The 12,767-nt window shown below is 42.8% G+C and overlaps 1 protein-coding gene across 1 annotated transcript in view; it reads right to left on the reverse strand.

Annotated features, from left to right (window-relative positions):
- Nucleotides 1-11,028: 11,028 nt before the first annotated feature.
- Nucleotides 11,029-12,767, reverse strand: part of suclg2 (succinate-CoA ligase GDP-forming subunit beta) — a 50,472-nt gene continuing 48,733 nt past the window's right edge. Inside the window, exon 11 of the mRNA XM_088308885.1 lies at nucleotides 11,029-11,974. Within this exon, the coding sequence (XP_088165011.1) occupies nucleotides 11,862-11,974 (113 nt within the window). The 3' untranslated portion in view covers nucleotides 11,029-11,861. The remainder of the gene's footprint in view (nucleotides 11,975-12,767) is intronic.

The following is a 12,767-nucleotide window of genomic DNA, read 5'->3' on the forward strand; positions in this document are numbered from 1 at the left end:
TACTGGAGTGGATGTGTTACTACACAGGCGGAGAAAAAAAAAAGCATGTTGCCCAGGTTCACACGCGGCCCCCTCAGCATTGCACCGCGCCCACCCTAGGGTGGCCGGCCCCACTATTTGAGAAGCAGTGCAATAATTATAGTTAGTTGTATAAAAGTAACAGTTTTATTTGATTTCGACAATTTTTTTTTTTTTTTTTTTAGTGTCAACGTAAAGCCCCGTGTTCCACGAAAACACTCAATCCGTTTTGTTGTCATTTCCCACCATTTTGGCACGGCAGAGCTTTTTGCCAGCGGCAACGGAGCCCAATTCAGACGTCCACCCGACAGCGGAAGGGCCGTCATGCAAAGGCCGGTCGGGGGAAATCGCAGCAAAGTTAAGAAGTATTGCTGCAGTCATCAATCACCGGCACCGATCCTCCTCGCTCTCCATCAGAGGGGACAGGGGCTGACATTGAGAAAAATGAGCTCAACCCCTCCACACGTCGGGCGCCCAATGTCGACGACTCCGCCGGCCTGTGAGGCCACCACTCAGACAACGTGTAGCCGTATCGTATCCTCTTCTATTTTTACTCGCATTCTGACAGAGGGACCTCACAGGACGACATCTTTCCTCGTGTCAAGAGCTGTACAGTCCACGTCTCTCATTCAACTCCCCCAAAGTCTGCCTGGTGTCTCAGTGACACATCCGCACTCATCAGCCCGCAAATGATTAATGGGCCTTTTTGTCCAAGCTGGCATGTGGCGCGCATCCGCCCCAACGGGACCGGGACAGATATGAGCCTCACTTCAGGGATTAAGCTGCCCTTCACAGCCTCTCAGTCAGACCACCGTCTTTTTTAAATCCCAACACTTTGGGACCACCTTCGAGCTCGACGCTGGAAGTATGGATGAAATTGATGTGGAAATGACCCGTTATTTATTCAGCCGACAGAGGATGTGGAGAAGATTCGTTGGAGTCTTTCAGGATTAATTTTTCCTCGCTGCTGTTCAACACATTTTCACATCTTTAAATTAGATTTTTTAACTACAGGTACGCGTCATCATTTTCCCTGCATTGGGTTTGTATACCCAACGATAGCGATCCTCTTAAAACAGTTGGGTCAAAAATAACCCAATGTGGGCTTAAAGCGGACTCGGCCGCAACCTCTAGAAATTGGGTCGCGTGATATAAAACAACACAGAAAGTTGGGTCAAATCGGCCTCGAATTAGTGGGTCGTTCCATTTCTAACCCAAATTGGGTTAGTTGAGACCAAACTGTTTTTAGAGTTTAGGGCAGGGATGCAGTTTTTTTCATCCGTGCTACTGGGGAACCACATTGGACTTTTAAACATGGACAAAATGTGCTCTTAATAGAGAGTTTGAAGCAAGTAACAAAATAATATTTTTTTGGGATGCATAAAAATGACCATTCAAGGAGGAGGGCACAAAACCACGGAACAAGAAAAACCAACATTCAGTAAAAGAATTAATTTTGTAATTTTTTAACTCACTCAGTTCAGGAAAAATGAAATGACTTTTTTTTGGGCTTCTATACTCGTCAATGGCAGTGAATGAGTTCATATAAAAACATTTGACAGTGTCCATGTCAGTTAAGTTATTCATCCCATGAGGTCTGTTAGGGTGAGCGACTGTCTTGCAGTCCCCATCCTTAAAAAAAAAAAAAAAAAAAAAAACATTCTTTGAATGCCTCGTCTTCATGACATGCCAAGCTATGAATAGGCACGCATGAGAACAAACAGAAATATGATGCAAAAGCCAAAGTCCACTGGATACTCAGGACACCAATAACATATCGATCCTCCACATACCACATCATGGGATTTGTGACCACTTTAGAGGATATTTTTTAACTTCACACACACACACACACACACACACACACACGCGCGCACGCCGAAGGCAGCAGGAGAGAAAAGCAGAAGGGAGGAGTGTGTGAGCGTATGACAGTGGATCAATAGTTGTGTTTGTGGCAGCGCTCCCGCAGGAGTGGAGCAGTATATGAAAAGCTGCAGCTGATGGCTGAAGGTCCCCTCTGAACATTCCCGGCGTGTTTAGCCCGCAGCCAAGGTTAACCCCGGCACAAAGACGCCACCAAAACCTCAGACTGTCTCCCCGGGGCTACATCCACTCACACAGTCCAAGACCCACAGAGGGGCTTTCTTCTTCTTCAGCCGTGTGGGTGTGTGTGTGTGTGTGTTGGCATTAAACATAAATACGTTGCCATTGGGAAAGTCTCACCATTAATATGCGTCCTTTTAACAAGTCGCTGCAATTAAGCTGGTTTTACGGCGTCGGAAGTGAAAACGTTACGGCGCTAAACACGTGGTATGTAAAATAATAAATGTTACGTCAGCGTAATTACGGAGTAACGCAGTGAGGAGCTCGGTGATTTATCCGGAATTAATTTCCATCTTAACAATTTATTTCTTTCACTAACATGAAAGTGCCCTCATGAAAGGGAGGCAATAACTGTGCGGCCATTACGCTATTAAATCATGCATTTAAAGCCATACAATCCGTATTAAAAGGAACATTCGGTGCACCCGTGGCGGCTGAGGAATGAGAACCCAAAAAAAAATAATAAAATTTGCTTATCTCAAGTTGAAGCCGGAAAATCCTCCAAAGGCCCATTTTCCAAACCAGGGACATTTTTTTAGTGTGGCGGCAAACATTCACGTGCACTCCTATAGCGCGCTCATCTGCATGTAACGAGCAAACGTGCGCGCCGTCACGGTCGCCGAGGAATGATGGAATGCTAATTAGCGTGCCTCCGCTTGAATTATTCATGCGTCTTAATTAGGGGCCGAGAGCTCCCACGAGGCTTTTAAATGTGTCCGAATCGTTTGGCGCCGATTTGGAATCAAGCTTGGCGTGGAAGTGGAATCGCACACAAACACGCAAAATAGGACGAAGCGGCGCCGCGCTAATTGAATATCCGTCATTCAGCTCAAACGCAACAGAAGCAAAGCGGAAGTGAGACAATAAGCCGAGGCTACGATGACATCATCTGATGAGTTTATTCAGAGGAGCGCCCGAATAAAAATTGGACATAAAATGCTAGAGCGCAGTTCTTCTGTTGATCGACTTTGCTGCGTTTGACAGGGAGTAAATGTTTTATGCGCGGTAGTTATATTTCAAGATGACTCACAAATAGTTTTGTAGCATCATAAAACTCCTTAATGGAGAATTAAATTAAAAAAAATGGAAGAAACATTATTGTGGTTTTCTAGGTGGGTAGCTTGTGCTTAAGTGGGTGGAGAGCTGTCTTTTTTTATTTATTTATTTTTTATTATGAAATGATCCCTAATTGCCCACTCTGGTCTCTCTTTATAATATCGGTGCGCTTGCATAATGTGTTATCAGTGTCATGATAAAAAAAATCTACGTTTGTAAACAACGAATACAAATTTGAGAGCAGGCTCACTATTTGGCAAGCTCAAGAAACTAATTGTGTTTATCTTCATCATGGAACCTTGGTCACCATTAACTGCTGCCATGTTAACTCACGTTAATGTTTAAAAAGATATATTTACAAGTCACTACGATGACATTTAGAGCGAATCGAAAAGCAGTGGAGCAAAATATGGCCTCGCTGTTTTGCAAAATCCAACTTCCACTTGAGCAATCTGCTGACAAAAGTCTTAGAGGCGTGTTAAAAAAAAAAAAAAATCAGAAATCAATGAATTAGTGAACCCTTGATGAGGGTTCCCCCCCTTATCAGAAAGTGGAAGCGGTCTATTGAGATGAACGACGAAAAGCCGCCACGCCGATATGCCGAAGCACTGAACGCGAGTTTGCGCTACTGTCGCATCCATCTGCTGCAGTTCAGTGGGGAAATTAGGCACCTAATGTAGCAGAGGGGGCGAAGTCACTGGAAAGTAATTAATAACGGGATAACAAAAGACAATAATCAGCAGCTCTTCTTGTTCCGCAGTCGGGTGCATGCGCTAAATTCAAGTAAAGAAAAGTACAAAAAAAAAAAAAACAGTCCAAGAAGTGGAAAGAATCATATTTGAGGTATTAACAAATTAATTATAAAAATATATAAAAAAATTTAAAAAATAAATAAATAAGTAAATATATATATATATATTTTATTGTTAACTTCATTAAAGAAATGCACTTATGTAAATATAAATGACAGCGATTCTGAAATCTAACAAAGTGGTGGCCCACACAAGCGCACGTCTTGTGGTTATTTTGTCTGATGTCTACGATTCAATTCTCTTCGGAGCAAAAAAAAAAAATAAAAAATGCCAAGTGACATATGAAATATGTTGTCCAATTACACACCAAGCATAATAGACAGGAAAAAAAGATCTCGCAGGCAGAAGACACTTTGACAATTTGATTTATGAAGGTTGAAAGATACTTGGAATGTATCTCCCACTGCTTTGCCATTTGACAAGTTCGAAAAAGATGGATGGCGCTGAGAGAAAATAATTAAGTTCAAAACTGCGAGGCCAAGTTGAAACGAGAAAACAGTCACAAGGTGAGCCTGGTCCGATATATTTTTTTCGAATACTAAAATGGTACCAACGCACATGGCCACAATCACAATCGGTATCACGATTTATCGTTTTTTATCGTAATCCAATTTCTCTGGCCTCTGACAGGATATTCACGCTAACGGCCTCATTGCTTGATGCACTTTGCACTATGCAACGCGTTACCGGCATCCCTGATGACAACAAACTTAAGAGTGTTCACATTCTTGTCCAACCAAAGATTTTCTACTTATCGTCACGATGGAAGAAGAAAGGGAGGGCTGGTGAAAGGAGCAGTGAGCCGAAGCTCAACGCAAACTGGAATGTGAACTCTTCTGGTTTGCATAATTTAAGGTTAATGAGGGAAAAACAGCAGATAAAAATCTCTCTCATTTTATGCCGTCTGGCTTTGCTCTACTGGGGCGCATTTCATTAAAAAGGCATCAGAAGCGGCGCTTTAATGAGGTGCGAATTGATCCCACTTTCACCTCGTTTTATTTTGCGACATCAAATGCGGATGCGGGAGGAAATTTCCTTTTCAAGGAGATGTACGGGCGCATTTAAGCGCGGCGGCGCAGAGCAAACGTGTCGTTCCTACCGCGCACGGCGTTAACGTTCTGTGCATAGATGACAATAAATCCACGTATATTTAAAGAACAACAAAACGCATCGTCGTCATGACGCTCAAATACAATCTCCAACGCGACTTGAAAGTTCTGAGCGCGCAAACTCAAGCGTGTGTACACGCGTGACCTTTCCGCCCCCCAAAAAAGTCCCGAGCGGCGTTTTAGATGCAAATGCAGCCTTTTGCCCTCGTCTCTCAGTAATCCTCACAGAGGTAATTGGACACAAAACCACACGGCGTCCTCCTCCTCCGTAACATCCTTCCGTCTCCAGCGCGGCCCGGCTCCATTTGCATGCGATGGCCCCGAGAATCAGCCTCAATAACGCGGCGCCGCTTTGAAAAATGAGTTTTTAATCTCGGCGAGGAGATGAGTTTCTGACCCGCACCTGTTTGTTTCCGTATCTCCGTTTCGATCGCTGTCATACAAAAGTGACCTGAAGGAAAATTTGCCGAGGCAGAAAGGCGGCGTGGTCCTCTAAGTACTGTCATTGTGCATTCATTAATATTCCCGCGTCTGACACGGCGGGGAAAATGCTTCTCGGCGCCAAAAGGGCACTTGTCGTGGAGGCTGAGACTCGCTAACAAGTAATCAGATGGGCTGACAGCGAGTGTCCGCTTGTGTGTGCGTGGAGGCATAGGAGGAGGTGGGCGCATTTATTCGTTCTCCCATTGCCCTCTATTGACCCATGTAATGGAGAATTTTACAAGGGGAAGTGTTTGAAATATCCTCTGGAGGTGGGGAATGTGTTCATCGTGGGAGAGGGTACCCTGTAAACATTAGACGTTGTCTCCAATTTACACACAGACAGAAAAAAAAAAAATATCAGGCTTCTGCTTTCCGACGGAGGAACTTTCACATCAAATCCAAGCAATGAATATATTGTAATAGCTTATTTATAAATGAATAAAATACACACGACGCTTATGTAACGAGACGGCGCATCAGTTGCTGCCAATGCAAAAAGTGCATCAAATATTCCATCGGTTGACACAAAATAGACACGGGCACAAAACTAGAATTAGGCTCGTATGGCGCTTGTACTTTGGAGTGTTCTACAAATGTGCGGCATCAGAGCGAGAATATTTGAGGCAGGTGCTTTCAATTTACCTCCGGTATTTATCAATAAATAATACAACCCAATTATTTTGACGTAAAAATATCGATTTGTCCTTCAACTGAGTACTGGGAGATGCGGTTTTACGAAGAAACATTCAAGCAATTTTAGAGTCGAAGAGTAGGACATTATGGATCCTTAAGGGGCAAAAAATAGAAAAGTAAACCATATTTTGCACACCATCACCATTTCACGGACTATAAGACGCAGCAACCCTAAAAAAAACGTACAGAATTATTTTGTACTGTGAATGCACATAAAAGGTACATAAACAGATTGTTAAAATGGTGCCGTTAAACACTACAACAATTTTGCTAAATAAAACAGAACCGACCCAAGAGAAAAAAAAAAAATTGAGATTTATTTAGCGTATTTTCTGAACTATAGAGCGCCCCCTAGTGGTGAAAGAAAAATCCACAGAAAAGCTGCATCGTTGTATTAGCCGCATGGTTCAAAATCTCTCAAATAAAAATGGCAGCTTATAGTCTGGAAAATACGGTTGACAGTTGGACACTCCCCATTAGCTAACTTTGCTTGCTCGGTCCCGGCTACGTCGTTTAATCGCCGTCCCATATTGCAACACTGGATATGCAACGCCAGAAAGGCGCTTAGTCCGCATTCAGTCTGACTGCTACATTAAGATAGTAAAAATACATTTCTCATTATTCTTAAAACACGGAATCAGGAAGTAATTCCTGCTCTGGTATGCCGAAAAAAAAAAAATGGACGCCTGCTAGCGATTAGAGGCGTGAACATTTGAATTAAAGACAACGCACTGAAAAGACTAGCTGTTGATTTTTTGCGAAAATTAAAAGATGTTACAATCGTCTTGGGGTCCCAAAATTATGGAAATTATGTTTTAGAGGAATGTGACGACGAGAACGCGTCTCTCTGAACACAACAGAAAACGTCAGGGTGAGGGTGACGCCGTCCCTGCTTAACGAGCGTGTCGCACCTCAGAAGGACAAGGAACACACGCCAAAGTTCAAACAATGAGTCATCGTGTTGCATTCCGCTCATACAAATTGCCACCAACCCGATTTTCCAAGATTCTTGGCCGACTTTTCCAGGAAACGTACCTGACGACGGAATACGCTAAATGACAACTCATAGATTAGCACGTCACGTGACTGATGGACGATTCTCTACATCTTGGATGTTGTGGCGTGCGTATGACGAGAAACGGAGCGCAAACTATTTTCCCGCTCGTCACCGGCAAAATCACAGGCGACAGAGCACTTTTTCCGATGTCCTGGCGCCGCCGGCCGAGTCATTGACTGCGATTGCACTCGACACGCACGCACAAGCCGCTTTAATTTATTCCACTTGAATATGAGACGGGAGAGGGAATGTTACCGTTATCGCTGTCAAGCGTCAAAGTCACCTTCGCCGTGTACACACAAACACGGCTCGGATGATTCAACAGTTCACACACACACGGCATCGCGTCGTCACAAAACAAAACAAAATATTAAAAGATGCGTCTCGGCTCATCACGCCCGTGTTATTGTTCTTATAAGCAAATGTTATGTGACAGCGAGCACCTGCACTTGCGAGCGTCATTAACAAGTGATTTTTAAAGCGGACTCTGTCATCTGGACCACTGTTTTAATCAGTGGCGTTTGCCTTTCAGAGGTCACATAAAATGAGCTTTTAAGTACCGCGGAATGCGGGACGGGCCGTTCTGCTCCCTGTGATGTTCTGTCCTGACCAAGAAGACGAAAACAACGTGCCGTTAGGAAGTGAGACATAACAGTCGTGACAGACCGATAATGCTTTTTTTTCTCGGCGCCGTTACCGATTATTGGTGGTCATGGAGGCCGATAACCGATATTTGAAGCCGATATTCATTTATTGAAAAAATCGTGTCAACATTTAGAGTTTGAGTTTAAATACCTTTAAGCACGTTTATTAAACAACTTTAGTCATTTACATAATGTTACATTCTTTTTTTTTTTTAGAACTCAGAAAATAGAAAAAAAAAGGCAAACAGGCAGTCTACAGCTGATTGGCTGTTATCCACTGCACAAGGAACCAATCAGATTGTGCTGTGGGCGGGTCAATCTGCTTCTGCAGGCAGGGGCACAAGCACACCAGAGAGAGAGAGAGAGAGAGAGAGAAGTGTGCTGCAGCGAGCCAAAATAAACCAGCTTTTAATTTATCGGCCTTGAAAGGTAAAAAGGGGCCGATGCCGATAATCAACAAAATGGCAAATTTCAGTCCTGATAATCGAACCGGCTGATAATCGGCCCATTACGACATAAGAGTGGAACGGCACATCTCAGATGACTTTGGTCAAGATACATCCTGGACTGGTTGACAGTCAATTGCCAGGCAGAAAAAGACAAACACCAATTTACAGCGAGAACAAAATTAGAATTTTCAACAATAACGATAAAAAAAAAAATTTAAATCCACTTTTGTTCTCAAGAAATGTTTTATGTCGGGATTCTCTGTTGCGAGTTAGAAACACAGCTTGCTTGCCGCAGTGACTCAGACGGGATAACTGGAAAGATAAGATTAAGTAAAGGATGATTTTCAGATTTCTGGGTGAGCAAAAGTGAGTGTTCAATACCGAAAATGAATATTGACTGAATATAGTGGCCGACCATGACGGCGGCTGAGACACAAGGTGAAAACAAGAGATTGTCACGCCCCCCCCCAAAAAAAGAAGATTGTGTGGAGGCGTGATGATGATTATTACCCTTTTAAACGTGTCCACACCTCACTCAAATTCTCCAGGCAAAGTCATTTAAATCGATTCCAAGTCCTCCAGTTACAGACATCTGCTGACAACACTTTTTGAAAAAAAAAATAAATAAAAAAGGAAATTGATTTTTCTGTTCCTTAGCGCGCCAAGGCGAGCGCAACATCGGCACACGCTCGTTTCTCTTTTTGGCCATTTTTACTCTGTAATAAAAACAGGAAAACAATTGGCTTGTTTGGATTCGCACAGATCAACAGCGGGGTAGAAAACATGTCCCGGACATAAAGCAGTAAACACACAGCAGAGGTGACTCTTGTTGCTTTCAAGTCAGTCTGTAAAGAAATTGGAAAAAAAAAAAAAATAGCTTCAATTCTTAAGCAGTCACAAAGCAAACTGAATAATTGCAAAGACACAGTGAGCCCCAAAAATGAATTAATAAACATCTTAATTAGATGAGCAATCATTTGCTCCGAGGGCCATTGAAAGCATCGCCCTCTCACCCCGCCGTACAAAAGGTGCGTAACTTGGTGCTTGACACAAGTCTTCAGGCTGACCTCCAAAGCTTCTTTCCCCTCATCTATATTTATATGACGGAGCGGCACTAATTTTGCCCAGTAAATCAGTGTGCACATTTCATTGTGACCTCCATCTTGACACTGAATTAAACAATATCAGGGGGCTCGAGAAGGCTGCTTTAACAAGCCTTAAATTCCTCCGTCCAATCCATCAACGGAGAGGTTTCTGACACACGCAGCCAAGAGCATGAAATAAGGCAATTATTGAACCCTTCAGTCCATTTCTACGGCTTGGCTGGCAGGCATGAGGGAAGCTCAAATGAGCCCTCCCCCGCCGCACACCTCCGACGTCGAGGATTGGGATGACACGTCGACGGGGGGGGGTGACGGAAAAATAAAACACGAGAAATAAATGAAGACTAGAGAAGCACTTTTCGGTCCCGCACACGCGCGCAATGTGACTTCCAAACTAGTTTCGGACTTGGATATTGCTTTATTTCTAAGTTAAAGGTGGATGTTGGAAAGCAAATGTAAGTAAAAGTGGAGCTTTGTGGCTTAAATAGTAAGCGATTCAGATTGAGACGAGCTGTTTCTCTCACGAGAACAACTTATGTGGTGTTTTTCACGCAGGCGGCAGTCAAACTCAGTTTTGTCGGTGCTTCCTCTCAGATTGAATTGACAGATAATCCATCACACAGTCAGGGCTTCCGTCAAGGAGGAAGTCTCAGTCAACTCTCGATGAAGTCCACCAAGGACAGTCACTCCCGCTCAAGTTTATCTCGGGAGGTGGATGAGAAAAATTACATGAGGGGGTTTCCACGAGCTTGTGGGTGTCACTTAAATGTAGAAGCAGAGCGAAATTACACAAATGTCAAATTATTTACACAAAGGGAAAAAAAGGCATATGGAACAAGAATTGCTGCAAAAAAAAAAGTCATGATAAAAAATTCAGTTTTTGTGCAAATTAAAAAGGATGATGCATAATTATATTTAAGTATTATCAGATCTCCTCTCATCTTTCTTAACACTGAGCCAAATGAAAAAGATATTTTGCAATGATGTGTGATAAGCATGACAGGACCGTTGCGTGTGCTGACTTGCACGCGGCCACACATAAAAACAGCAAAATTTCAAGACATTCACAAATTAGCAACCGAGCACTGTTTCTGAAAACGGACTGATTTTTATTGTGACTGCACAACATGATCATAAACAATAAAACAAATGAATGAAACATGGATTTGTAATTGTGTTCTACAACTCCCAAATGGACAAACTGCCACAAACAGCAAAATTAGGCACTAATTATAAATATTCAAACATTTCACCTTGGCTTTTTACCCCCATTTATACTGTAGTAAAAAAATACTAATATATATATATATATATATATATATATAAACACATATATATATATATATAAATATATATATATATATATATATATATATATATATATATACATATATATATATAAATATATATATATTTAAATATGTATATATATTTAAATAGATGTATATCTATTTAAATATATATATATATATATATATATATATATATATATATATATATATATATATATTTAAATTTAAATTTATATATATATATATTTATATTTGTGTGTGTGTTTCCCTTAAAAACGCCTCAACAAAGGTGAGCTAGAAATTGTCCACAAACCACATGGCACAGACTTCCAATGTTCTTGAATCACAGAAAGTGAAGAACAAATCCTCCAATGGTACGTGTCGAAAATTCACAGCACTCTAGTTTGACATACTTGATGTGCGAGACACAGATAAGGCATTGGATGGACGCATCGATGGAGACAAAAACCAATCAAGAATGATTTAGCATTCGTAGCTAGCGTTAGTGTTGTCTCGGCTGAAATCAAACGGCAATAAATTATCGCGATGCCTCGGACCTCCACGCAAGATAAGGTGATTTATGACGTCTCGGATGAGGCTTGACAATGCTTCTTCATAAAAACGACATATCGAATCAAATGGCCGTAAAAGTGTTTCAGCGAGACAAAGGCGAGAATCACAATACGAGGTTTGCTAACGGAATGGTTAAAGTGTTCGGGCTCCGTCTAATCTGTGTCAAATTATTGATGTCGAATCAAAAGTGAGGCATTTTTAGGGTAATTCGGCACCATCAATGTAGAGAACGGCGGAAAGATGCCAAGAGGAAACATTGGCAGGCAACCTCCACAAGGGAGGAGAAATTATTGGCTCAAAGGTTCAGTCGCTCATAAAGCAGCTGACGATCCGTCGTGGTCATGATAATTGCGGGGAAAAACAAGTGGAGGGGAGCTCTCGGCCCGAGGTCAGCTCCGCTACTGGAACGGAACACGCGCGGATAAGTAAGGCCACCTGGAGGTTGCTGAGGAAGATAAATTGGACTTTTCTACTTCTTGATGGCGGCCACTGCTTTCCGGGCAGCGTCGTCCAGATTGTCGGCGGCCGTGATGGGCAGGCCGCTCTCGCTCAGGATCCGCTTGGCCTCATGCACGTTGGTTCCTAAAAGGGGGACAGAAAAAAAAAAAATCAGCTGATTTGATTGATTGGTTAAAAATTCTTTTTTTTCATTGGTTCCTCGTTCACTTGCGCAGAAACACGGCTTCCCCGGGCAGCATCGGATCAGGCGTCAGCGCATGAACACAACGGAGGGAATCCGCCGCAAATGACAGATGGGTCAAGTTCAGTTGCTTTTGTCTGTAAACACTGCAGTTGTTTGTCTGGGTGCGCTCCGCTGGCTGCAACATGAACACGGGGTAGCAGATGCTGCCTGACATGGTGGCCCGGGACCGTCGAAGAGCCGAGCCCGAGCAGAGACGCGCACACACAAATCGAGCCACACGCATGCACACATGAGCCAGCAACTCTCGACCGGCTGCCTCTGAGCGCCGCTCTCTATGAAAGCAAACACAAAGCTGACAAGGCTGTCACAACACGGGCAGGGGGGCGCCGCTGCGGACGGAAGGACACGGCGAGCCAGCGAGGGAGCCCGCGGAGCATCAGCGAACGCGATGGAGGCCAAATCGCACAAAGGTTAAATAAAGCAAAAAAATAAATAAATAAAACAGCCCAGATGCTGCTAGGAATGTCGAGGCAGCACAATAATAAATAAAAACTCTTTTTGAACGCTGCCACCTCATCAGAGGGCTTCACTTTAACAAGAGCTTGTTTGCCTAGAAGACAATTTCAATTTCTACTCCATTTCACAAATGGAAAAAAAACAACAAGTCCGATTTAATGCAAAAAAAAAAATGGCGGCTGGTGTGATGAATAAAATAAAGTTAAACTTTAGACA

Source organism: Idiotropiscis lumnitzeri, chromosome 11 (assembly GCF_059441095.1).
Source record: "Idiotropiscis lumnitzeri isolate Australia: NSW breed Sydney's pygmy pipehorse chromosome 11, RoL_Ilum_1.0, whole genome shotgun sequence".
NCBI classification, from domain to species: domain Eukaryota; kingdom Metazoa; phylum Chordata; class Actinopteri; order Syngnathiformes; family Syngnathidae; genus Idiotropiscis; species Idiotropiscis lumnitzeri.